This window comes from Pocillopora damicornis, chromosome 5 (genome assembly GCF_964200805.1).
Source record: "Pocillopora damicornis chromosome 5, jaPocDami1.2, whole genome shotgun sequence".
Taxonomy (NCBI): domain Eukaryota; kingdom Metazoa; phylum Cnidaria; class Anthozoa; order Scleractinia; family Pocilloporidae; genus Pocillopora; species Pocillopora damicornis.
Genome location: NC_142674.1, coordinates 7490749 through 7518055, shown reverse-complemented (window position 1 = coordinate 7518055; position 27307 = coordinate 7490749). Strand labels below are relative to the sequence as shown.

The window sequence follows — 27307 nt, the reverse complement described above, 5'->3', positions numbered from 1 at the left end:
GAAACCATTTTAGTGTTCAGGTAGCATCAATGGATTGTAAAACACACCAATCAGCTGACTAAAATTTTATTTTAAAACAACAACAGGAAAGCAATTAACCAGCCCTGCTGTATAAAGCATTCGCCTTGCATCAATGAAATTATGACACTCTGAGGCAAAGTTAACCCTTTTTTTTGTTATTTCCAATTTCAAGTCATTTTGCCAGGGGCAATTACCATAGTTGATGGAAAATGCCCTAGCTGTCTCAGCCAATCAGCATTTAGTAATTTTGCCCCCTAGGTTATAAGTACTGTAATGTCAGGATTACGACGCCTACTATTTATTCCCAGTACTTTTCGCTCGTCACGGCAAAACACGTCAAGCTACACGACTGGAATGGAGCCGTTACACGCGTTTTCCTGTTGAAGATTAGAAGCCTTATCTTTCGGTACTATAACTACTACTGTATAGATTCCCTAGGTGAGTAAAGAAAAAAGGTAAATGGAACGTAGTGGGTGTCAAGACTGGCATTACACTTGAAGAGAAGGAATTAACAAAATGTGAAAACAGAACCAAACCAAACTAGAAAAGAGTAGTTTGGCGAGGGGCTTAGGTATCATCCACATAACGGTGTTCTGAAGGCCAGATGAGAATTTAAGAGACCTGTGTGAAGTTGGACCTACGAGACGTGTGAAGAGGGAGAAATTATGTGTCTAAGAATCACTTTCAAGTAATTTTCCTTTGAAATGATGATAAAAAGTGAGCTGCGTTGGCTAACTACCAAACTATCACTAAACGCTGTGTTTCCCGAAATTATTGATTTGACAACCTGGGATCGAGAACCTGGTCAGCTAAAAAGATGATGTATAAAAAAAAAACTACAACACTAGATCGTGTTTCTGTCATTGTGCAGATAACTTTAATACTGAACTGATGTATTTGTACTTTGCTGCTTTGAAATTGAAGTTAAACGCGGATTTCCATGAGAATAACATCCTGGGCTATGAATATAACCTCATAAAGGCTAGCGCTATCGACAGCATTCTGCACAAAAACAACGTGACATCAAAAATAGCAAGACTACATAGCAGCTAGCGTACTGATACCCATCTCATTGATATTAATTACAATATATCCTCTATCTTTCTGGGAATCTTAGGATTACATAGCAAAATTTAAGATTTCTCCTATTATAGAAGGGGATCTAAGATGTTGCATTGCCACTATTGTAAGTATGAATCTTCGCTACGAGCGCTGCGAGCTCCGCTATCAGTGATGTACAAGGGTGCAAAACTAACAAAGTAACAAAAAAGTTCAACACCCAATCCAAAACTTAACTCCATCTCATCTCCATTATCTCCCTAGTAACATGGAAATAAAGTACTTCGTCCATATCATCCAACTGCTCTAAGTAGAACACAAATAACGCGATATTTGGACAGTTGATCATTTTATATTATGTCAAAAAACCCGCTCGCGCTACGCTTCTCCATCTGCTTCGCTTTTCCCGCCTTATAAGAAATGCGCATAAACTAAAGAATTTTAATAATTAATAACTTATTGGACGTTTTGGCGCGTAGTATTTCTACTCATTGTTTGTATTTTGACTCATTTGCTGTCTGGTCAAAATACGGCACAACCCATCAAACTACAAGCAAGCTTGCACTTACTGAAATTCACGCACAGCTCAGCATTGTCACGCATATTCACGAATTCAATATGCTCAAATTAGTAATTGGGAAAACATATTTTCTCATGGTAAAATGTTTTGAGGGTTTCGCGTTTTTCCTTCAGTCGTTTCTAAAAATGACACAATTTCCTGCGCAAGTCACGTGTGACGAGTATGTAGACAATGGGATCGATGGCAGCTGCTATATGCGGCAGAAGACCAACGGCGATGGAAAACCCTGCGGAAAGTTGAATCTGGGTCGGCCAGAGTGTCTCTGAAACCGTTATTCCGTAAAAAATGCCCCACGCTGTTACCATGGGAAACAAGATGACGAGTGTATTAAACGAGAGTTTCAGGCTTAGGAGCAATTCTTTCATGTTATGCACCCCTTCAATACCGCCAAGATCCGCCATCGATCGTTGCTTTGCATTCCAAGCAATTCTAAAGATGCTTAAATGCGTGAGAACCATCACCACAGCCGGGATCACAAAATTGACGGTACTTAACACAGACAAGAATATCTTGTCGGAATTTTCCATTGCGTCCGTGAAAAATCGACTCACACCAATACCCGCCATGGCTAAAGAGTACGCCCAAATAAGTAAAGTAGCGACGCAAGCACGTGACTTTGTAATAATATGTGGGTATTGGAGAGGATAGACAACGGCGCAGTACCTGTCCAAGCTGATTGTCATCATGTTGAGCATCGATGTCGAGAAACACAACACGTCGATATTGATGAGAAGTGCGATCAGAATCTTTTCATCGGGTGGATTCCCACGGAGATCGTGTATAATCCATCCTGCGAGAGCCGTCACTAACAGAAGATCTGCAATGGAGAGGTTCAGCACGAAATAGTTGGTAAGGGAGCGCAGCTGACGAAAACGACAGAATCCGAAGCAGATGAAGGCATTCCCAACAAATCCAAGGATGAAAATAAGGATAGACGTTACTATGACAACTTCTCTGTTGACGGTGGGAGGTGGTGATTGGTCGGTTGTGGCAATGATAGTTTTCGTGGGAGTAGCCATGGTAGAATCTTCTTGAGCCTTGTTTCTTAAGATTCTGAGATAAGAGAAAGTGAAAAAAAAATTTTTTTTTTGTGTTTTCATCGCGAGAATTTGTATATTAACAATCACTACAGGAGGGAGTAAAGGGGCATTTCCCGCAGGTCCCGCAGTGCATGTGACCTCTTCTTTATGACAAAAATAAAACAACCGGGCTTGCAGTCAATGGGTTGCAATGAAGGATCCCTTCCCCCCCTCCCCCTCCCCATTCCCCTCCCCGCTGCCCCCTGCCCCCTCCCCCATGCTATTTACATTATGACTCCCTTGCCTGAGGCTCTTCTGCTGGCGAAAATTAAATATTACGTGACCAAAGAATAAGATCTTTTTATTAAGATAAAGATGCACGCTTTTCACTTTTGTAATCTTGAGAATGAAGAATAAAAGCGTCTAAAACTAGGGAGCTATATCAACCTAGATAACACGATGCACTAATGATAAGTCTAATTAACGAAACCTAAAAAAGGGTTTGAATTCAGTAGAAATAATTCAGAAAGGAAGAAGGATGCTTGACGGAAAACAAAACAAAATGGCGGAAGACGAGTGGACAAGGTTCAGAGTAAATTTTTGCAAAAAGCAGTAACCATGACTATAATAACGTTTTCATACCAAACTTATCACCAATAAGTGAACAGATATTTCTGTGTTGACCCCAAGGAAACTCTCTCTTTGGCGGCAAATCTCAGCCATGTAAATTGAAAGTTTAAACTATGAATTCAGTTATAACAGCAGGAAATTCAGATAAAATCGGTATCTAAAGTGAGAATAATCTCGCCTCGTGGATTGTCCTTATTATGTAATTCAGTTCATAACATAGTTCTCAGCGGAATCGACACATTTTTAAATTTTCAAATGCAGTAACACGATTTGAACCCCCAAAAAAGTGCGATGAAAATCTGGGGAAAAAACTCCGAAAACGAATCACCTGATGGGTGTTTAAGTCATCTTCAAGCCTTCGCTTGAAGCTTTGACTGAGGTGAAATTAAGCCGCAAAAACAGGAAATCGATTTGAACGTTACTTTTGGTCTTGAGTTTTCAAAAGGATGTCCTAACGGGAAAAAGAATGAAACAGAACAGACTTTAGAGACAATATTGTACCCGAAAAAAGAACTAAACGTACCAGTAAACTATTAAAGATCGATCCTTTTCTTCTGGTAAACTTTTCAATTTTAGTGCAAAGTTGACTATGTCAGCCTTTTAAGTCAGCGAAGTCTGAAAAGGTGATTAATTTGGTTTATACATTATGAAACAAGCTGATTGCTGGCGCCGTTTGCAGCTCTCTTTGATTGGTCGATAGAGAGGAAGCTACCAAGTAGATTGCTCATATTTGACGTATGTGCGACTGTTGAAGACAAACTAATGATCAATTAACTCTTACGCGCAACAGAGTTTTTTTTAATAAGTCTCAAGGAAGACTTTAGGGGTTTCGTTAGTGTTGTTTTCATCTTTCGCATACTCCTGATGCGATCGATACGAAGCACAAATAAGGCTGTTGGATGTATTTCGCAAACTGAAATCAAAATACTAAAAAGCGGAATGACAGTGGAATAATAAATCTTTTATTCAGTGGGTTAACATATATAATACAAGCAGACATTCTGCTAATTTCTCGTATATTCCTCGCCCCTTCGGGGTCCGGAAAAATGCCAAGCAGCCGTCAAAATATCCGCGCTTATCATATGTTAAACTAACGAAGCCAAGGTGAATTTAGATGTATTTCACTTTAGTTATTTTTAGAGGGCCACAGGATTATCACTTTTTTGAAACTGCTAAGTGCTATCCTCTCTAAGTAAAGTATGCTGATATTGTTTTGACTAATTCAAAGTTATTCGGGAAGATGTGCACGAATCAGTTGTGAATTTAGAGATGAAGCTTGATAAGACACTGATATTGATGACTGAATCCAAACGGACAACTTTATCACTGCACTAAACCAGATGTGATCTGACAAAACCATTATATTAATCACTGTGAATGTGTGAAAATCATACATGTGAACTACAGTTTAAGAAATGAGTATGAAAGCGATCTTCGCAGTAATGAACATTACTTAAGCAGCAGTGAAAATATGGCCTGAAAAAAGTGAGTCCGTAAAAATGGAATTTACAAAAAGGAGAAAGCAGAGGAAGCCAAATTGGTGAACCTCCCTATCCGACCTGGTCCGACATTTTTGTCGTGACTATCGGTCTTAATTGGTTCTTCGACGGCAATACTGGTCCCAGTTGTTAGAAGGTTGGATAACGCTATCCACTGGATAAAACTCTATCCGGTGAGCTGCCTCCCTATTTCTATTGGTGCAAAGAATTCCATGAGCAGATATGAAAAAAGGGCATTAAATTTTGCGATCCAAGCGTTCTCAACTTTTTTTTGACCACGTGAGATCTGGGTGCGAACATAGCGCGAGCTTGATAAGTGTCAACTTGCAAACAAACGTGGCGGCTCGATACGATCGCACGGTTGTTATCTGAAAAGGTGTGTTAAAAACAGTATCACACAATATAGTTTTTATTTAATGGAATCTAGGGTTTCCAACAAATGCACCCGTAATTTATAGGCCTTTTACGCCTGAAAAAGAGGTCAACCGAAAAGAAAACACCTTGGGAAAGATTGCCAAAAGGCGACAGACCGCGACAGATTCGAAAGTTTACGCATACGTAGATATAGAACTTGGCGAAGTTCTATTCCGTTTCGTAATATTTTGCGACAAAGAAAATAGGAATCTTGCAAGATTTATCGCGTTTCCTTCGGCGGAATTTCCAAAGATTTACTGGACCGTTAAACATATTTATGCCCTTCCTAGTGTATGCTGATAAAAAAAGAAATTCACAAGACAAAATTTGAGATTGAGGAAGAAAACACAAAATTGCAAATAGCGAGGGAACTGCCAATGTAACCCCTATTTTTTTCAGCCTTTAAATGATCGGCAAGACAAATTTTACAAATTGTGAAAATTTTGAGAGATTTCACGGAAGCAAATTGAAGAAAATCAAAGGCAAAGCCAAGATTATCGCTGGTGAGCGCCTCCCTTTGTGGAGCCTTAACTTAATGATGAAAATCGTTTTGATAATATTTACTACAGAAAGCGATAGTCGAAACCTTGCTCGTCGCCCTTTTTATGGCTTTTAGTGACCTAGAAAAGCGAAAACATAAACATTTTAGAGAAAAATAATAGTTTAATTTTAAAATATCCCGCGGGTATTTTGAAGCCGCTGCCTTCATTACTCCTAAATGGCCATATACGGTCATTTTTTAGATCAATTAATAAAACTCATTGCTATCAAAGTTGATCTCCTTTTCATGATATGGAGGTAAAATCAGTCAACGAAATCATTCCGCACGAGAAACAAGACAAGATCAGTAAGAATTGTGAGCGTGTCCAGCTAAGGAAAAAACCGCTAGCCAAAAACTTTACAGAAAACTGACCAAATTGAAAGATGCAGTCTGTCTGCGGTCTTGACCATAAGAGTAATTATTAACACTGTTTTCAAAATTCATCAGGACTACAGCCTCAGAGTACAAAAGAAAGAATAATCTTATAGGAAAAAAATCTGCGACTATGTCAAGCTCCAAAACGTTTTTCTCTTTCTCCTTCATTGCCTGAGATCTCTTCCATGTGAGATTTTTGCCATAAAACAGAGGTTGAATATTTCCGAGAAAAATGCGCTACGTAAATGTAAATTACGTGACTCCTTTAGCAGAGCATATCGCCTTACGTTAATGAGAAAAAGTTCATGACAGGTCCGTTTAGTCTAGAGCGCATTTCAAGGAGATCTTTCAAGTAGTTCAAGTGATATCAGACTCCGTGCATTACTTCAGCATTTGTTTCTTTTTTCTTCCAAGTATTCTCACGACAAGATTGTAATCATTCTCAAGAACCTCATTCAATTATGCTCTATTTGACTTTCAAGAGAATTTAGAATATTTCGGTATCGTTCAGCTTAAAAGAGAGGTTTAGTTTCTAAATTTCTTGGTACCACAAGGAAGTAAGCAAGCCATATATTTAAGTCTCATTAACGTTTAAACACACACTAAAAGCTATCTAGCGGATTGATTGCATAATTATGAAAACGTCGTGAAAACTTAAAAAGTACAGCTGTGAATAATTTTGACTTAATTTACGTCGGGGAGTGGTTGAAGTCAGTCTCGTATCTATGCATACACTTAACAACTCATTTAGATAAAATTTGACAGATAACATTTTCCGTTCGATAATAAATAAATCTTCGAGGGCCTGAAAAACAAGCTACTAAGACTCTTACTTTACCCAAAAGGATAATTGTTAATTATTATAAGATGATTTGAAATAACTTGCACGAATTTTGTTGTCAATATATCGAACGCACCCTTAGAATATTTAGCACCTGAATCGAAATTTCTCACCTTATCCAAGCTAAAGCAATTGGATGTTTTCCACTTTGCATGATTCCTCTTTCGATATTAATGAAACGCCGGCGATGCTCCAATAAAATTTGCAATGACCATAGGCAGGATTTTTCAATTTCGATACGACAACAACAGAAACAACCATTGTTGTAGTGAATTGCTTTCATTTCAGAACTTTGCGTTTTAAACATGACTTATCGTTTCGCCAGTTTGAAGTTTCACTTTATTAATGAGTATTTGGATAATAAACTGGTTTCTTTACGAAGGAATTGGCTAGCGTACAAATGAATGGAGACAGTTTGTCTTTTCGTTTTCTTTAGTCTGTCATTTAGGCTTTATTTCTCTCAGACATTACATTATCCGTAATAGAAAGGACTTACCTTAGTAAACATCTATCAATATACTGTTTCATCATCCTACACATTATGCAGCTTTAAAAATTGATCTGATATTAAAACCTTTTAAGTCAATTTAATTATTTATGCTATGAGTTATGAATGTTTCACCTTAAATTATGATTGAAAATCGTCCACGTTGCAATGAGGCGAGTTTACGGTATTGATCCAAGTTAGCTTTAAACTGTTTTCTCGCTGTTTGAAATAAACCAAGTAAATTATTGATGCGCCCAAAACCTGCATGCAACTGATTGATATTACCTATCATTTATCTTCTTCAGTGGGTCGTTTATAGAAGGAATGTTGCGCCGCACGACTTCGTTGAACAAACCGACGATATAAATCATTAAATTATTATTTGTCATAGATTTATGCGATTTGCTTCAAATCCTCTTTTATGGCCTCCCGGAACTTAGCTTTTCCCCCTTAAAAGTTTCCCAATTTTTGTTCCATTTACAATGGTTTACCCAAACGAGAGCACTTGTATACTTTCGGTTGAAAATACGAAAATCAGCTTAGTCTATGGGTTAAGCTTTTTCCAAGCTTCTCCGGCTACTGGCGTGTGAAAATGACAAGTAAAAATTAATTGCAAATTCATGAAAAGGAGAAGTGTCACACGAGGTACACCTGCCATCAGTGTCAGTCCAATGAAGGCCGCTATTTCAGTTTTTGGTAATTAAGATTTTAACATCATTGTGCTCCTCGGATATCAATATATGTACAGACAATACCAAAACAATTTTACTCCTATGGAGCCATTGAAAATGAAAGAGTTAAAAATAACAGTGTCTTTCTGGTAGATATTTGCATTTTATACATTGAAATATGACCTTGATATGTGTTTGTCTAAGACATTTTACACGTAACACTTGGATCAATTTTTCATTAGTAATAATAGCTGGTATGTCAAACAGATCCGAAAACATTTGGACTTATCGTCATTCAAGACAGAAAAAGTTCATCAAAGCTGCCGGTAGTCTGTTTAAATTGATTTTCCCCTGTAAGTGCTTTGGAAATTGCAAGCAGTCTAATAAATTTTCCTTTGGAAACGATCATTAAGCTTAAACTTCTAGGCGGTTTAAAAAGAACGTTTTGACTGTCGTCAGTTCGCTAATTCAAATCTGACATAGACAAAGTTATTAGCAGCAATTGCTCGCAGTATCTTCAAAACCAGACCGTTTTTTTATGGTCGTTTTAAATTTCTTTCCTATATATAAATATTTTTATCAGATATGACATCATCCAATGAATACAAAGATTCAGCAAACTGGAATTATCAGAAGATTTTCCTTATCTGCTTCGCTGTAGTTTCTATTTTTTGTTTTTTTGTAATGCAGATGTAGAGGTAAAATCCGTCGAATTCTTTTGTTTGCTTCGTAAATTTTTAAATAATCCCTTGTTGTTCTTTTGTGTTTCCCGAGGTCACAGTTCCTTGATATTTCGTTATAATATTCAAATTCGTGCTTCCTTATTTGACTAAACTTTTTGTTTCACGTCACGCTGGTGGAAGTCTTCCTATGCTTGTTATCAGACCTTGCCAAAACCACAACGAAAGCAAAAATGTTTAATATAGACGATAAGAACCCTCCAAAGAATCCCCGCTTTCGCTGACGAGTCTCTTTGCCGCCGGCAAAACCTGAGGGTTTGTTGATTTTGTCGTTGAAAGGTGAAAAGTCTCGCTGACGGAGAAAGGATGACTCCTGTGGAGTTTGAACCAGCCACAAATGATCTCACGGAAATCTTTGGTGAGGAAAATGTATATAATAGGATCGACTGAGGCTATCACATTTGGAGTCATACTCATTATTGTATCCAGAAAACTACGATTGGGTATGCAATCTGGGCAGTGAACCTCTATAATCGTTACAGCGGAGAAAGTGCTCCAGAAAAGAAGGACAGGAGCAACGAGAACAAGGATATGAAATGCTATTTTCAGGTTCTTTGTGAACACACTAGCTTCGCCATTCTGATCTTGTCCACGGTGCGGGTTGTGTCGTAGGTGTCGCGAAGCGATAATAAAGATGTTCATATAGCAATATAGTATGACATACAAAGGTATCACTGCATTGGTAAGTCCCATTAACGAGAGGTAACCGTATTTGAAATAATTCTCATTGGGAAGATAAAAAAGCAATTGCAGTAATGCCATCACCGTTGCATAACTCCAATTACAAGCAATAAAAATTATTGCTTTAGTGTGGGTAATATTGGTGTAGTAATGGAGAGGCTTGGTGACGGAATAGTACCGATCATAGCTTATGATGGTCACCGCTGCCATGCATCCTGAGTAGCAGAATTGTTCTGTAATGAGTAAAGTCTCCTTCAAGTAATAAAAATTATCAGTTGACATTCTTTTTTGCAGGGCCGGCGCTGCTACCTGGACACAGAGGAGAATTATAAATAATATGTCAATAACAGCCAGGTTGACAACAAAATAGTTATTCACGGATCGTACTCGTCTGAAATAAGCGAAGGAGACACATATAAAGGGATTGGCAGAGAATCCCAGTACAATCGCCAAATAGGCCACGATGTGGTAACCAAGGGGTATTTTAAACCCGGTGTCATCGTCGTTCGAAAGAGAAGCATTTGTTGGAGTCGAATTATCCATCTTGTGAACAGTTTCAGCTTCTGATCAAGAGCACATCCTCATCGCGGAAAGCCGACCATGTTCGCAATGTTCGCCCTTCAGAAATTTTCGATTTTGAAAATATCTTAGTTTTTTTACGCGTGTACAAAACGGAACCGCTATCGCTGTACCTTCACGACGGAAAAGTCATCACTGTGTAAAATGATGATTGATAGAGGAAATCCGATATTTTTGCTTCGAGAATCTGACCTTTTTTTTGTTCCAAGACGTTACAAGCGTGATTTCCCTGATGTAAAACTTCCTTCAATGTTTGTGGTCAAGAGAGCTGCATCGGGTGATTTTGGTTTTGAAAATAGATTTTCATCAAAAATAGTTTTTGTTTATATAAGCTCATAATTAAGCATCCCAAGAGCCTTTGGTGCCCCAGTGGTAACAGACACCTCACTAGTGTTTGTTTGTTTTTCAAGGAGTACTTTTCAAAGTTATTGCCTCCCACATCTTGACTTAATCTTTGGACTTTCCTACAACGGGGCGTCTATTTGAGGCGTCGGATCATTTGAATTCAACCCAAGTTGTCAATACGTGGCAGGAACAGTCTTCAGATAACAGTGGGAATCCAAAATGAAAACCATTTAGCTAAGTAAACTTATCTTTTTATCTTTAGTTTAATACCTGCTCGGAAAAAGACGCGGAGACACTGTTTAAATTGACAGCGAATGACGCCCACCACTCACTAATTTATGTCTTAAGGCAAGTTACAGGTGTTACAACCCTACCAACTCTCTCAAATGAACACCGGACATTATGCAATATTCATTCGCATTTAGCTAAATAAACAAAATCGGTGGAGCTCGCTTTCAGGATAAAAGCAAAATTAGTGATTTCATCCAAGCAGATAATGAGCTCTTTGACAAAGTGTCACGGAACCCATAACTTCAAAATTTAATCAGGTTCTATATCACCAAGGATCATAACTTTTCTTAGCAGTATCGTAACCGGTGCATCGGATATTAACAGGTTTCGAAAGCAGCTTCAATTTACTCTTGGAAAAATCAATCCCTATCTCTTGAGTATATTGCGACGAAAAAGGACCGAACAGTTTGAGCAGATATTAGAAATAATTAAAAGAGTGATCGAGGTTTTTTTTAACCGTGCAAAACTAGAGTTGTAATTTGTTGAGGTGAATAAATTTTTCTTCTAGTGTTTTCCCTACCCACAGGTGTGAATTTATTTAAATCTACTTTTCGCAGAGAACTGATCAATCTAAATTATTAAAAGAAAGAGTTGGGTCTCATTATAAATTATTATTATTTAGAGCTAATCGCATAGATACACAGAATTTAGGTCGATCTATAGGGGAAGTTATTGGCAAAGGAGCTTGCAAGGAAATTTGATAAATTTTGAAAGAAACTTTTTATTTGTTTTCTGTTGTTTGCAAAAGCCTAAGGAAATGGCTTGTCACCCGATAAGCAAATTTGAAAGACTAAGTTGAAACGATGAATATTATGTTTGACAGGGGGCTTTTAAAATTTGAACGTTAGCCAATCCTTTCGATAATCATGTTGAAACCAGAGTAATAAAGGTTTTCAGGCTTCGTTTCGAAAAAAACGAGCCACAGAACTTGGCGCAGAAACTACCGTGACATAATTTTCCCAAAGCTGGCAAGCTTGTCGAGTAAACAGGTTCCCCTCTCCAATAAAAAATATTTCGTGTTATCTTCAGAAATGAGAACTCATGAAGGAGGCTGAGCAGCCATGAATATTCTAACTCAGCGATTTTGTTTCCGAAAGTTTCATTCCCTTAGATTACAATTTGAAATCGTATAATTATTTTTGTAGATACGGCATGTTTTTGTTCCTTTTGTTTTGTAAATATGGGAACGCCAGAAGAAACTGTCGGTTTTTGTTATTATTCTGGAGAATTTCCAGCGAATGATGAAGACAAAAAAAAAATCTTAACAATAAGGATATCACTTTTTACCTATCAGATAACTTGTCAGCATTTCAACAACTCTTTCCGACGTTTTCATAAGCTTCAATAAAACACTTTTCATAAGCAACAGGAATTAAATTTATCACAGAATTCGACAAAGTCTGGCTTTCTCGAAAACTGGAAAAGGAAAATTGCGATTTAGCAGAATTTTGACTGAAAAAATGAATTTTGATGATTTTTATTCTATAGAATGAAACTTACATTAATTTTGGGGAAAAAAATTGGTATATGCGAATGATCATATATATGATATTTGAAATATTCCCCACGTAATTGTAAATATTAAGCTATGGGATGATTCTTACACAGTGGTCTTTATTTGCTTTTCGCAACTTCAGAAAATTTAGTCACTTGTTATCCGTAACTCAGGACTTGGAAGAAATTCAAGCATCAACTTATAATAACATTTACTGAAAACGTTTTAAAACTTCAGCAGCTTAGAGTGACATCTACCTCACCATTAATGATTGAACATGGTCGTTTGCAAACATAATGTTGTGAAATTGAATGGCTCGCGTGTCGCTCGTAACGGCCTCATCTTATAAAGCATCTGCAGGAGACATGATTATTTCAATGCCGGAAAATTTAGCTGTCGCTTGAGGCGAAATTTAGTTAATGAAACTTTAAAAAAGATGAATTATCCACATATTTTTTTTAGCGTTTGAGGACTTCATGCGGTCAACGTTTGTAACTTATTTCTCTCTGATGTAAATTTTGGAATCTGTGAACTTAAATTTAGTAGAGTTATCTGAACACCGCTTAAAATGGATAGAGTGATATCAAAAAACGATAACTTTAAGGGGGATTTTCTTTCGCTGCATGTGTTACTTTGAACTGAGAAGGGGGGAAGCTCAATTAATCTTCATAAAATGTAAACAGTCCCTTGATAGAATTAAAAAGTTCCTTTCCTGGAAGCTGTTTTGGATTCATGCTAAGTTCTATATACAATTGTATATCACTTCGAATAAAAATTGAGCCAACGGGGTGTATTAGAACCAGCAGGAAGCTTTTGGCGACATCCATAGCAAAACATTAAGCAACCGCTGGATATCGATTAACGAAGAGAGAAGAAAGGCGTATTCATATTATTATGGCTAAAAAAAGGAAAAACTCAAATGTAATGTCTGCCGATTCCAGTTTAATAATCGTTGGACAAAGTTAAGATTTAACCACAATGAAACTTTGTTCGGAATTATGAATAAGTTAAAAACCCACTTAACGTTTTCAATATTGAGAAAAAATAGGTAAAAACATGCAAAGGAAAATAATATCCTACTGTTTTTCTCCTAGTGATAGAGGAAAACTCAGTAACTAAACTTTACATTTTGGAAATAAACTGCATGATGTATGGAGACAAAAGGAATTAATGCTCCAAGCCGTTATTTTCCTAAGTCGCTTTCAGAAATCCGACAAAGAAAGTTCCGTGAGAAAGAGTACTAGGATATGGGATAATTTCGCGAAAACAAACATGGCAAAATTTTCGATCTCCTCAAGGCAGTAACCAGTGAATAATTTATTGCCGTAGCTGTTATCGTGTTAAACTTGTCCATCCAGTTACGCCTGTAAGACGAGTTAAGCCTGCTGAGCTTGCTCTACGTATTTTCGAGAAAACGTACGTTATTTAATTCCAGCAATAATGAAAATGCTTTTTCTTGCCGACTGCATGGTGTGAATTTAACAAATGTTGAAATTAAAATTTATTAAAAATTATTTGCAGACGAGTGAAGTTTACGGAGACATTTGTTCAACACTTCATTAAAACAGGTTATTTGCTTTATTTTCATTTATCGCTTGTGCTGGAGACAGGAACATTTCTATATTTTCACTCGTTCTGCTTTCATGGACTTTATTTGCAATTGGATTTAGCAATACACCGCTGTAATAAAGCGATTTCCTTATCAGAAATTCAGCACCTTTTCATTCTTCTGACATTGTATGTAGCTTATTTTATTTGTTGTCTGCCCGAGATATCAACCGTGTCTTTTTAGGGAAGGTAAGTTTTTTCTTGGGGGAGGGGGGCTGGGGAATTTTGGTATTTTTTAATTTTTTTTTTTAAAAAGTGTTGGCCCTCCCTTGCATTTTAATATATATATATATATAAAAAAAAAACTCCTGACTCCCCACCTTTAGTGACTGACAAAAGTGCGACCCTCCCCTCTCTACTACATGGTATGTTCCATGCCTTAGAAACCTCAGAACATTTTGCTTGTGAACGCAAAATGTTTGAATATAAATATATTTCGATATTGAATATGTGCTAGCTGAAACAAGAAAATGCGAACAGTCAGTGTGGAATATTTATATTTTATAGCTGAAGTCTGAATATGGAAGTATAAAATTTGGGACTTTGTAAGTCCTTCTCCAGCTACACCAACTCCACGACCCTATCCCGATTATAGCAAACTTCGCGACTCTCACTACCTACCAAGTACGAAAACACCTACGAGTGGCCGCAAACCTGATGATTATCAGCCTCGAGCTCAAATAAAACGGTTGTTTCGAGAGGGTAAGCTCAAAGCAAGGGATAAAAAGACAGTCAAAGAGTTCTCTGAAAAATACATTGTTTCAGAAAAGCTTGTTGCAAATTATATTGAGCATCTAAGTGACATTGAAATGAGAAAAGATAAGCGGCTAACAGATAATAACAGGAAGCGTACAGAAAGAAAGCAACAGGAATACAAACATTGACTGAGAAGATCTCTATCACAGAAACCAGATGTCATCCCTTAGAGTTGGTGAACTTGAACTTTATATTAATCACCACAACATTGAGGGTGAGGGTGGTGAAGGCACATATTTGCAGTAAGATTTTGACTTCTACTGTGCAGGACAGTCAGAACAACATTCAGTCAGCCTCTGACTCAAATTCAGAGTCTGACAGTGGTAGGGTAGAGCGCATTGTTAGTAGTAACTCTTCAGAACTAAATGACCCAGAGGATCAGGCAGCGGATAGTTAAATGGAGCAAGAAGGTGAAGAAACCATACCTGAGTCTAGTACGTCTCGATACGGACAGAAAAGGACACGAGTCCTCCGAGAAAACTGTACCATGTGATAATATACATGTCGAAATGTCACCTAGAGCCTATAATTAAACACCAAATTAAATCAAAGTAGGGGAAAAGAAAAACTTAATCTGTAAGAAAAATGGAAAGCAACATTACAAAAATCCTCATTAAAAAATTCTGGAAAAGGTGTGTGACCCTCCCATTGAATAGCTTACAAAGAGGTATGACCCTTTCCTTTTTGTGCCCACTTTCGACTGATGACCCTCCCTTCTGTGGCCCCAGCCCTTCCTCCTCCCCCCCCCCCCCCCAAGAAAAACGTACATTCCCTTAGGGATATTGGATTTGGGACAGTGGTTGACTTTCTGTATTAATTCTACAATATCAGCTTTTGAGAAAGTTTTGATATTTTACTATACTTAGGTGGATTGTTATAAGTCTTGTAATTTTCTCTTTGCTTTTAAATTTGAAGTACTCGCGAATAGTCTCACAAGAGAGGAAATGGTCATTACCATCTTCTTATTTCTCAACAAGCATGCAACAACTCTCCAACTCCTCATGTTCGAAAATCTTGCATCAGTTTTACTTTAATAAGTTTTAAAGAATCCTCCTAGCTTCGAACACCTTATAAATTTGGCTGTAATCTGAGAAGAAGAATGGTCTATGTGAATGAGTTGCATTAAGATTGACGGAAAATTTGAACATTCCTGGAAGCACGCCCACTTAGTTTAATGAATGTTTACCGTGTGGGGCGGGGAACTGACATCTGCTGGTATCTCTGTGTAATATAAACCTTAAAGTTGTCTCCTTCATAATTAACCATTAAGCCTTTCGAACTACGCTCTGATATTACAATGGACTTTGTGACTGCTGTATTTGCTTTAATTATCTCGGCCATTACGACACCGCAAAGAACTTGGGGAACTGTAACAGACGAAGTTGTTGCGAGCTACTAACAGAACGATCAGCTAAGGATTCGAAAGTAACCAGGTGCATTCAAAATTGCTGATGAAAATATCTCGTCTTGGCGAAAAAAAAAAACGGAGCGTACGGGTGAGTAGGGGTGAGTAGGGGTGAGTGGTCGGAGCGTGAAGGATTGGATTCGGCGAGCTGCGTTCCCTCAATCAGTCACTTAGATTTGCATTCTTGTTTCCGTTTCAACTCTGCTGCCATGGCCAGTTACAATGCTGGTAAATTCGTGTTTTATGAATTATTCTTCTTTTAGGTTGTTTCATTTCTTTCGGTGAAGCGACATTTTTTTTGTATTTTGAGGTTTAGCGAAGGTTTATCGTTGCAAAAACAGAAGAACAAGGCCATCTGACATAATTCTATTTCGTCAGTGGTTTCACTCTAAGTCAACTATAAAAAAAATCCTGCTCTGTATCAGATTAAAATTGAATTGAACCTCTTCTGCTGAGTATCAAAAGAAAGATTCAAGCATTTCGAGCTCTCTTCAATCAATAAGAGACAATTAGAACAACTAAAAAAAATCCTGCTCTGTATCAGATTAAAATTGAATTGAACCTCTTCTGCTGAGTATCAAAAGAAAGATTCAAGCATTTCGAGCTCTCTTCAATCAATAAGAGACAGTTAGAACAAAATTTCGAGGATTTAACATTCACCTGATGGGGAAATTATTTTACGGGTGAGTTAATTCTAGTTCATCCTATCTAAAATAACAGTTACGTGGTACAAACTCGAATTTTTTTCTAAGAATTTATCCCAAAAAGGGCAGCGCTTCTTTAATTGACTTGTGAGTATAAAGTACGTGTTACTGATGAAAAGTACATTAAATAAGAAATACCTTTACTTGCGTAAACCACGAACCAGCAAAGGGCGGCAGAGTTTTCCAGCAAATCTCAAGGAAGCAAAATTTACCTCTCTCCCAACTTGTGTTTTCGATGCTCAGCTGTAAAAAGGAGCGGACCAAAATTACTCACGAGGCACAGATTCAAAACTAGTTAAATCCAGGCTCCTTATAAAGGCTGAGGCTTTGGTTTCAGTTACTTTTTGGTCACAGTAAACCTCTGGAGAACGATCAGTCACTGAAATGCTAATGACATACGTACTGGTAGAGGACACGCTCTGTATACGGCAGTTTATGGTATGTAGGTGTGATTTTTGATCGAAAAACTTATTTTTATTGCCCGTAATTAGACAATTTATACTTATTTTTAACAAAAAATAATAACAATTTTTGAATCAGCTGTTGCTGTTCCAAAGACTGACAGATCGGAAGTAGTTTTGCACAAAAATAAAAATCGCCGCCAGCGATGAAGAGATTGACGAACCTTCAAAACAGTAGATTTTTGTTGTATTTATAGATCTTCTCTGTCATGGAACACCGTGCTTAAATGAAATAGTCAAAACATTGATTTAAAATACTCACATCTGGTTCAGCTTGGTTGCCGTCAAGTTGTGTCAATCGACTAATACGTTTTTATTCCAACCACTTCCCGTGAGGGGTAGAAAATTCTAACGATGTTGTGCTCTAAAAGAGAAGATTAAGGTATATGGTTAGAAATATTTTTAAAAAAATATATTTGTTAAAACCACTGGAATACTTAAGAGCTGTAATTCAGACTTTGCTTGATTTTTCTTGATGTTTTTCTGACAAAATTTCTAATCAAATGTTTTTTCTCTTCGCGTTTTCACGCAGCTTGTGTTTCGAACCTCGCCCACAAGCCTTCAAATGTTCACTCAATTGACTTCCTGAAAAAACACGTGCTAAGGAGGTTTGTTTTAAATTTGGGTTACGTAACGTTTCGAAAGCGGTCATTGTATTGGTCATTGCCTTCCTGAAAAAACACGTGCTAGGGAGGTTTGTTTTAAAATTTGGTTTACGTTTCGAAAGAGGTCATCACCACAGTAATTCATAACCAAAACAAGGAACACAAACTCTCACAGCAAAGACGTAGGAAGCATGAATTTGAAGATTTCCATTTTAAATTTGTGACGCTTGAACGATTGTTTAACCCCGTTAACTTCCAGAAGTGTTTAACATGTATCTTCTCCCTATAATATCCATTCATTACTCAACAAACAGGTCACGAGAATCTTCGAAATAATCAGGAACAAATTGCTACCAACACCAAATTTGTCTAACTAATTTTGAAGGAAATATGTAGCAGCTAGAGGAAAGAACCAACACTCAGATCTTGGGTTAAAGGGTTGAGCTAAATCTTAAGACGAAAAAAATCTGGAGTCTTCTTCAAGTATTAGTTGATGTTATTTTTTTACGCATCTGTGCTCGCTGGAACATCGATATCTCACGGCAAGTTATTTATAAATCAAATCTTTTACTCCCACTGAGGAGTACGTTCTTCTTATGACGTCTAATACCCAGTGACACCACCAAAACATATTTAGTTAAACTGGGTTTAAGAACAAAAACTGAGTTTTCCATAGGATTCAAGTAGTCACTAACTAGTAGTAGTAATTAGTAAAGTGCTAAAACTGAAATCGACGGTCATCGGTTTAAGCAGCTTCTCTGAAGAAAACAATGTTCAACCTTGTTTGAGAAAATAGCTTTAAGACATGTTTAGGGTTTGGTGCGAATGGCGTTTAAAAGATATATTATTTTGATGTGACATCAGATTTTCACAGCTTGTTTTGGAGAGAAACGTGAAACAGAGAGGAAGAAAACTCAATGTTAAGCATGATATTTGTACGGAAGTTGATAGGGGACAATTCCGACATGTTTTTAAAATCCATGATAGTGCATGATTTTCGTAACTTATTTCTCCTACTCGTCCTTTGATTTCAACTAGCTTCTCGTGCAAGTAAAACATTTTTAGCGATTTTAAACAGTTTTTTGGGTTTCACAGAGAATTTGGTATCGCAATTTATAGTTGGGTTTCAAAAATAAGGTGTTTGTAAATCCAATAATTCGATCAGAATTTATAATTGCTCTTTAAATATCAAAAACTTTTCAAAAACGATTTGTGTAAAAAAAAAAGTGATTCCGAAATATTTCTTTTGGATTTCAAAATGATTTTGGGATTGTTCTGTATCGGCTTCCCTTTATTATGGACGACAAGGTTAAAAATAATCTTCCCTTGTTGTTAGCCTTTCAAATCTGTGAGGAGCTGTGATGTATTTACTATTTTTACTAGATATTTTAAGTTCTGGCACAGTTCCGGAGTCGAGAACCTTCAATAAAAATATTTTTGTGCTGTTCTCACGCCGCTGAACTTTTTGATTTGTGACCTTTTCAAAGTAGGACGCTTGCCGGATACAGTTTTTTTTTTTTTGGTAGTTTATAATTATTTTTAGTCTGGTAGTTTTATGACTCATAATAAGACAAAATTAAGCGAGCCAGCAGTAGCAATGAGCCACATACTAGCTTTTGATTTTCTTTTTCCCTCACGAGAGTAATTACGTATGTGTTTATTTGTTTTTGACCGTTGTAAGGACAGTTTTACCTTCCAAAAATAATTTTAAAAAAAACAACTTGCACAACTGTGTGCAAGCTGTTGCACGCACACACTTTACTGCACAATCGTGAACAATAACGTGACAAGCACGCCATTACACACGATTTCTAAAAGGTTCTCTTAAATTTCTAAACTTTTATCGCGATTTACGCCAGTCAACCCATACGTTGTTGCTGTTCACTTCGATAATTCTGCGAAATTGATAAAGGAATGTGATTATTTTGTTTTCGTAGGCTCGTTTGCTCGCGATTTGTGTTTGAACACATTAGCAACGAGTTTTTTCTTTTTAGTTCAATTTTCTGTGGAAGAGCAATCAACATTAAGGTGTGTTTTCTCTCACCTGCTTACCACTTTATACTCATGTTTAGCCATATAAATCAGAGTAGATACGTGCCATTGTCCACATTACCAAAATCGCCTCACAATACTTCTCCTTTGGTTATGCAGGCTGGCAGTGGCTTTATTAACCTGTGTCTAATCTGTGCAGTACGGTAATGATCTTATTTATACTCAGTACGAAATTTTTTGGTAAAATTTCCGCACAGCCCCATCCTACATTATGCATTCAGTTCTTGGATAGAGAAAACAATGACAAAAACAATACATTGCCGTTGGGAAAACAGATTTGTTTTACAATAGTATGGGGCTGTGCGGAAATTTTACCCAAGTAAGCTCCGAGATTTCGAAACAAAAAATCCGTTTTTCGACATCACCTCATTTGTGTCAGGAATCTATTCGTTCACAGTTTACATAGAGATACCTTGAATCTTCTCCAAACCTTCAAAGCTTCAATCTCGTTTTTTCCTGATAGCCTGAACTCCTTTGACTCAAAAAATCAATCTAATGTACCTTTTTTTTTTTTAAACGTTGTACCAGCCACGAATCTAAACAGTTCCACTGTTTAAAGCAGGCTTCACTGCTGTAACCACATGTTCGTTCATTTACGATACCTACATCAGACTAAACAAAACATAGGGTTTTCACAACAAAATATTCGAATATTCCAACAGATTCAGGGCACAAAGGCTAATGCCTATAAATATTAAAACATTACAATAAAGCAGAGAAAGTTATTTATAACAGGTTATGTTAACAAAAATTTATCGCAAGAAAGTTCGCGAACAGGTGAAACAAGTTATCTTTGGAAGCTGAAGAAGTGAAATTACGGCAGATGTTAGATATCTTACAGAAAATGGTTCCGAGTATTGCGAGAATTTTTTTGATGAAATTTCTAAGATCTTCAGTGGAGTTCAACTATTTGTCGATACAAAAAAACCAAAACAGAGTGATAACAAAGAATAATTAACAACCTTGATTTAATGTAAATTAACCACGCGGTTAAGTAAAATTTTCCTTAAATTATTTAATGAATATACGAAAACTATCCTTCCTCGAACGGAATAATTGTAGTTGTTTACAGTGCCCAAAAAAATTTGAAGTGTTTCGTTGAAGTCAACTTTCCCTATGTATGCGGTAACGAAATTTTGTTGACAAAAATGGCGCGAGGAAATGGTGCGAGGAAATGCCAGTTTTCTTGTTATTCTCAGCGCCCAAAGAATGAGCAACTCTCAAGCGAAATATTTGAGCAATTATTATCATAGGTGACCCTAGCGCATACTTTTTCGTGTACCCACATACCTGTGAGTAAGTCTTTCCTAGACGCTTAATATCAACATTATCCTGCAGACTTCAGTTCCCTCAACTTGTTGCTGCGGCCGTTGTTATGTATGAGCGAGGCACTGCTTTAAACTCACTGATTATCTCGGGGGAAGTATTTGATTGTACCTCTTGAAGTTACCATCTAAACTTGTCATTGGTCGTCCGGGTTACTTTCGTCTGCATATCCCCAAAAAATTCCTCATCACTTTCTGCTTTTTGGATATCTTCTGGCTGAATTTGCTGTTTTAAACCATATCAAATGCCTTGAAATTTACTCTAAAACATCCGAGCTTGGGGTGGGGAGGAGCGAGCATTAAAAGACATATCAAATTTTCGAGATGAACTGATAAAAAGTAGTGTAGACTGAAAATCTTAGACAAAACAATTAGGACAGTTTGACATCTTCTTCCTCTATTTCACTGATATCAAAATGGTGCGTGTTCTATATCACTGATTGAGAAAGCTCTGAAGTTCAACCAATGTACACTTTATGGATCGCAACACTATCGTCAAAATCGGACTCCAAGTCTCCTTACTGCCATACATGCATCGTGTGATACTTTTGAGAAACTGGCGTTATACGTTATACCTCGCTATACCAACATTATGTTCCTTTGCTGATGGCGTTTTTTATTCTCATAACCTGTTTGCATTATGGTTATGACTGGCTATCTGTCTGATTACTCCGGGTAAAAGGTCCAAGGTTACAATATGAAAAGTGAACAGCCGTCTACAGAGTCGAGGCAAATTATCACAGATGAATGACGAACTTCATGACGAACTTCGTGTCATTCTTCTGAAATAGAACTTGCTGTGAGATTTCTTGTCAAACTTTACTAGTCGGTTTTTTATCGTATTGGAACGTAAATTTTGAAATAAAAAGCAATAATACCTTACAGATGACTACATAATTCAGTCCTTTGGCATCGTAAAAGTTTTATTTTCGAGTACCTGTTCAACGTGCATTTCCGAAATTGTTCTCTTTAACCTTAAACTTTCTTTGGATGAGCATTACTTTGCTCTGCAAATGAGACGCACATTTCTAAAGAAGCTACATAATTGACTTAACTTCCTTTTGAATGAGGAACGAGCCGCGTGATTTGTTATTGTCTATATGAATACTCGCGGTCTCTAAATACAATAGGTCAGGAGTGAATGAAAAAATAGAGAGACACTGGGCATAGACATTAACCGCACGAGTGGCTTAGCCAAATGAATACGTGAGTCCACGCTTACGACTCTTTTGCGCAAATCGATCTCTACCAGTGATCAATTTGCTTCTGACCTATGTGTTACCTAGCTATCGTAAGTGTTCTGTGATTTCTGTTATAAGACTCTCCGTGTACACATTATTTCCTTTCTGTCTAGATTAAGAGTGGATTCTGGATTGAGTAAAAAGCGACTAACACCTAAAGTTGCTGTGCGTCCAGTCAGACAAAGGACTTTCTTAAGGGAACATTGCACGATATTGAAAAGTAAATCGCGTGGTTTATGTTTTGCTTTTTGTGGAATGTGACGCTAAGATCAGAGGGATACAAATGTATAGTGCAACACTGATTTTGCTTTAATGCGGACACGGTGGGAATTTTATGTTACACGAAAGAATTTAGCGTTATCATATTCCATAAGTAAGCAGGAACATTCGTTGTATTAAGTAGTCTCGAGTGTTAATTCACTTTTCTCTTAAAATAATTTCGTCTCCAGCATTGTTTCAATTTATCTACTTGTCTGTCACCAAGGTCTCCATACGGGTAATACTGTTGTGTTGCTTAGTGACGTCACTATCGGAGCAGCTTCCTTTCTGCTGCCAGTGTTTTGCTTAATCACTGAGTCAGCAACTTTATTTGGCTTCTCTGTGGGTGAGGGAGGTGGTGACGGGTAAGGTAGCCATACAATAGTTGGTTGTTGTGGTGTTGTCATGGCAACCATGGGAGCTGAGACGAAAGTTGGCATAGAAGGTGACATCATTGGAATGGGCCTAACGTCAGCGGTCATTCCCATGAGAAGTTGGTCTTGTGTGAGATAGGGTATTTGAGGCGGTGCAACTAAATGTCTCTCTTGAGGACCAGTCTCTTTAAGCTCTGTTGTGTGCTCAACCAATGATCTTAATCCTAGGAAATAAACGACCATTCTGATCAATTTTAAGAAATCTTTCCATTTTGCGATAGGATTCAAAAACCTTTCGGGCGCACTTTTTTAAATACGTTCTCAAATTCTAACAGTTTTTTCACCATGTTTTTTAATTCAAATATTTAGACGTCTATAACTTATTTTTAATCTCTAAACTCGTCGAAACCTAAATACATGAACTAATATCTCCAAATCCCGTCAAAATGAAAGAAGTTTGAGGAATCTGAGAAGGACTGGTCTCTAGATTCCGATAGGACAATGGCCGTGCGTGGGTGTGTTTGTAGTCTATGTGACAGCCGTCAGCAATAAACTGAGACAGGAATGTATAATAAACGATGTCTCTGCCAATCAAAGTTAATCAGTTTCGAGCAAAACTACAACTAAAATGGTTTGCTCAACCAACCTGGCTGCATTCTTTGTCTTGCCTGGGTTCCTTTCAAAAACTGCACAGCCATCTCCAGAATGTCAGCTTTTTCCATCTTTGAGTAGCGAGAAATCTGAATTAATGAGAAATAGATTGCGTAAGTAAAAAGTAATTTTACTTTAATTGAGAGAATTGCCAATCTCGTCGCCTCAGAGAAATTCATACGAAAATAGATTTAAATAACAAAATACATAAAAACAAGGTTTATCAAGTATTTTTGTGAACTTACATCTTTATTGAGAGCTTCTAACACCAAGTGTTTAATTTCGTCCAAGCTGCCATTTATTCTGTCACGTCTTAACTTCTCAATTCTTGGCTTCTGTGCCTGAAAGTTAAACACCAGAAATATTTAGAATTACTGATCATCGTCTACATAAAATGTTTGGCGGTTGCATTCATCTTTTTTGATTCTTTACAGGTCCTTATAGGAACGCACTTCAACCTGCACTTTAAAAACGCTGATTGTGCATCCTCGGTCCCATTCCCCTTCGAATTTCCACAGCGTAATTCCTCCGAAATAAAGACACCTTACGTAAATCCTTAAAAAAAAAAGGAAAAACAATTTTCTTCCTGCTTGATGCGTATTAGTTTTGTATAACTTTTACAAGTAAAAAGCTACTGGACGATGTTCACCACTCCTCAAACTTGTTTGAATTTTTTTAGCTGAACAGTTTCATTACGCAGAGCAGTCAAATGATATTTCCGAAATTCTTAAAGAATAATATGGGAACACAAACCTTTCTCCGTTCCACTCGAATTTTACCGATGAATTCTGTCGTATCATGCCCTTGATACTCCATAATTTCGAAATGAAGCCTTAATTCGCTGGGCGCGTGTTATGAATCTGGTGTCTGTGGGCGAATAGTTTGCGTCTCTCTACTACGTTAGCTATTTAACGTCAACAAAGCCACCTCCTTCTCGCAGAAAATGCTTTCGCAGTGACTTCATTGTCAAATATTTGTAAACACTTTAGTGGAAACATAGTGTTAAACAATAACCTTAATAGTTAAGGACTATCATATTAACTTTACAATAGCAGCGACCGTGGGAACGTGCAATTCTGATTGGTTCCTGCTGAATAGGCACATGCCGACCGCTTGCGACAAAACGACGAAGGAGGTAACCCACGCGTGACGAGTGTGAGAAAAGTCGTCCGATTGGTCAGTTGCTTCCAAACCTAAACCCGTTTAATTAGTGGCAGGATGTCGAAAGAAGCTCTGCTCAAAAACGCGAACTTCATATAACGTGCGCGGGTGCAATCAGCGACACCAATCTTTTTTTCGCGATTTTTTTTTTCCCCGCCAACCAACTCCCCGTTCAACCTCGTAGCACTCACAACAAATAGTTCTCACGGAAGTTATGTACGCCTGGACGCATTTCGCTCCACGTGTGTTTATAAAAGGGAATTTGCTTTTTTTCTTGTGTCTTTAGTGACAAGCTTTTGTTATGCGTTTCACACGGGGAGACACACAAGATTTGAATAACAAAAGCATGGTTTATTTTCCCACGGTAAGATCGATTCTCAGCGTCTATTTGTGCTTCACTCTGCACTTGAGCCGAAAGTAAAGTGAGTTCCAAGGATAGTTTCGATGCTGGTGGTATGATAAATGAGATGATTAAGCATCATTTTTTAGCATGTTTCTATTATTTCATTGGAAAATAATCCTTCGGTGGGGAAAATGCCTAAGATGTTTTGACTACATGTCATGGAAGCTAATGACTCCCTCGGTCATTTTATTATTTGTGTTATTTCATTCCGCATCAAAATGTCATTTACTCAGGCGAAACTGAGAAAAGAAATGGCCAGTTTTAAGCTTGCAAAGCGTGCGCTAAAATTATTTTTTAATTGTAGTTCGAGACTGTCATTAGGAGAAAGTGGATAGGTTTCGAACTTTGATAAAAGTTGAGAGTACCAGTGGCCACAGCAAATGTACATCAGATGACATTTTCGAATACTGATCAAAAGAAAAAGAGTTATTAAAAATGAGAAGTTGAACTAAAGCCTTTTGAATTGTGTCACAATTTAAGGTAAAGGCGGGAATTTTTTGATAAATGCGAATGGTTATGAAAGGTAATGGTCTAAATTTATACATTAAACAAAAATAATTTTGACAGGAGTTTTGATAACAAGTTTAGAGCTTACCTTGAAAATTTTCTGACAAGTCTGAAACTTTAATTTGAAGAAAACTCTTTACAGACTTTCGTGAAAACATTAAAATTCATAAGGCGGTTAACTTTGCAGAAAGCACATTTTACATTACTCTTACTTCAGTAATCCGCGATACATTTGATACATCTCAATTCTTGCTTATTGCGACAAAATGCTGAACGAAACCGAAAGGTAATCCGACTGTCACTCAGGAGGAGTAAGACCTACGGATGGTCGGTTATATTCTAAACTAAGTGACGTTCAACGCCTCAAGGGACAATTTATCACAGACATGCGTTTATTTCCAAGCTGGGGACATTTTTTCTGAGCCTTGACCCACAAAAGACAAGTTTTAGTTTGGTCAGCATAAACATGTTTGACTAACCCTACTATCTGTCTAAAGTCGGCTGAAACATTCTTAAAAGACCTCGAAAACAAAACTATAATTTGTACCAGAATGCTTGTACGTGACCCAGCGCGAGTTTTCTTCTTGCGATTTCTAAAACACTAATTGGGCTCTAAATGGAAGCGCATACGAAACCAAAATAGAGATTAGTGATATTATTACCACTAGTGTTAATTGCTGCACACAACAAACAATCCGCGTTCTTTGATTTCCTGGTTGATAATTCGACGTCACAATAACAGACCTGACCTAACTAAACAAGCAGGGACAAGTTTGGAAATTTGAATATCTGCAAAGACTTTCACAAGACTTGTGATAAGCAAAATAAACTCAAGCTTTAAAACTCCTAGATGTCCCGTGTGTTACGCAACATTCATTTTGAAAAAGGAACCGTTTAAAGGGCCTCATTCAGAATATTTTTAGATAATTGACTAAAAAGTTGAATTTTACTTGTTTGTAGTATTTGTACATCATTGTGAAGATAGAAGCTCGATTTTTGTCATGAATTTAGTAATTGGACTTCCCCGTCTGGAGAAAGATTGAGTTAAGACTAACAGCATTAACGCAGCTAAAAAGAAAAGAAAAGTTAAAGAAAAGAGAATGACCAGCCCGATGATGTTCATCACTGCTAGGAAATGACAATGTTAAAAAAAATTTAGGCTAAGTATTTCACGTTTGAAAGATTGTGAGATAATTTCTTTTCTCCACAGTGAAAAGCGACATAGCTTAAAGAGTGTTAACGACCGAAAAGTTTTTGAAATCTGTAACTAGAATTTGAAATGTTCAGAGTTTCAGTTGTAAAACGATGAAACATTTAGCCATTAGGCGAAAAAAATTGATAAATATTAACCATAAATCATTAGTAAAGTTAAACGTAAATTTTCCGTCGCCAAGTGACAATCTTTTTTTTCCGAAAGTGTCAAATCAACTGTTGGCCGTGTGGCCAAAATTTTAACTATTAGCCGTAAAAGCCATCTGATCCCATTTAGAACTTCTTTGAAAGCCACCTATTCTACAGGCTTTTTCAT

At 37.2% G+C, this 27307-nt stretch overlaps 3 protein-coding genes across 3 annotated transcripts; all 3 read right to left on the bottom strand.

The window, feature by feature from the left end:
- Positions 1-875: 875 nt before the first annotated feature.
- Positions 876-7396, bottom strand: LOC113671961 (histamine H2 receptor). Its single transcript, XM_089207334.1, has 2 exons — positions 7093-7396; positions 876-2713 (listed from the first exon to the last, which is right to left on the bottom strand). Exons 1-2 carry the CDS (start codon positions 7284-7286, stop codon positions 1780-1782), a joined length of 1128 nt encoding a protein of 375 aa, XP_089063460.1. The 5' UTR covers positions 7287-7396; the 3' UTR covers positions 876-1779.
- Positions 7396-10441, bottom strand: LOC113671960 (beta-2 adrenergic receptor). The gene has a single exon (XM_027188229.2). It carries the CDS (start codon positions 10099-10101, stop codon positions 9055-9057), a length of 1047 nt encoding a protein of 348 aa, XP_027044030.2. The 5' UTR covers positions 10102-10441; the 3' UTR covers positions 7396-9054.
- A 12270-nt stretch (positions 10442-22711) lies between these two features.
- LOC113671976 (uncharacterized) lies at positions 22712-25094 on the bottom strand. Its single transcript, XM_027188242.2, has 4 exons — positions 24462-25094; positions 23954-24049; positions 23704-23797; positions 22712-23281 (listed from the first exon to the last, which is right to left on the bottom strand). The coding sequence occupies exons 1-4, from the start codon at positions 24522-24524 to the stop codon at positions 22902-22904; spliced, it is 633 nt and encodes a 210-aa protein (XP_027044043.2). The 5' UTR covers positions 24525-25094; the 3' UTR covers positions 22712-22901.
- Positions 25095-27307: the final 2213 nt, after the last annotated feature.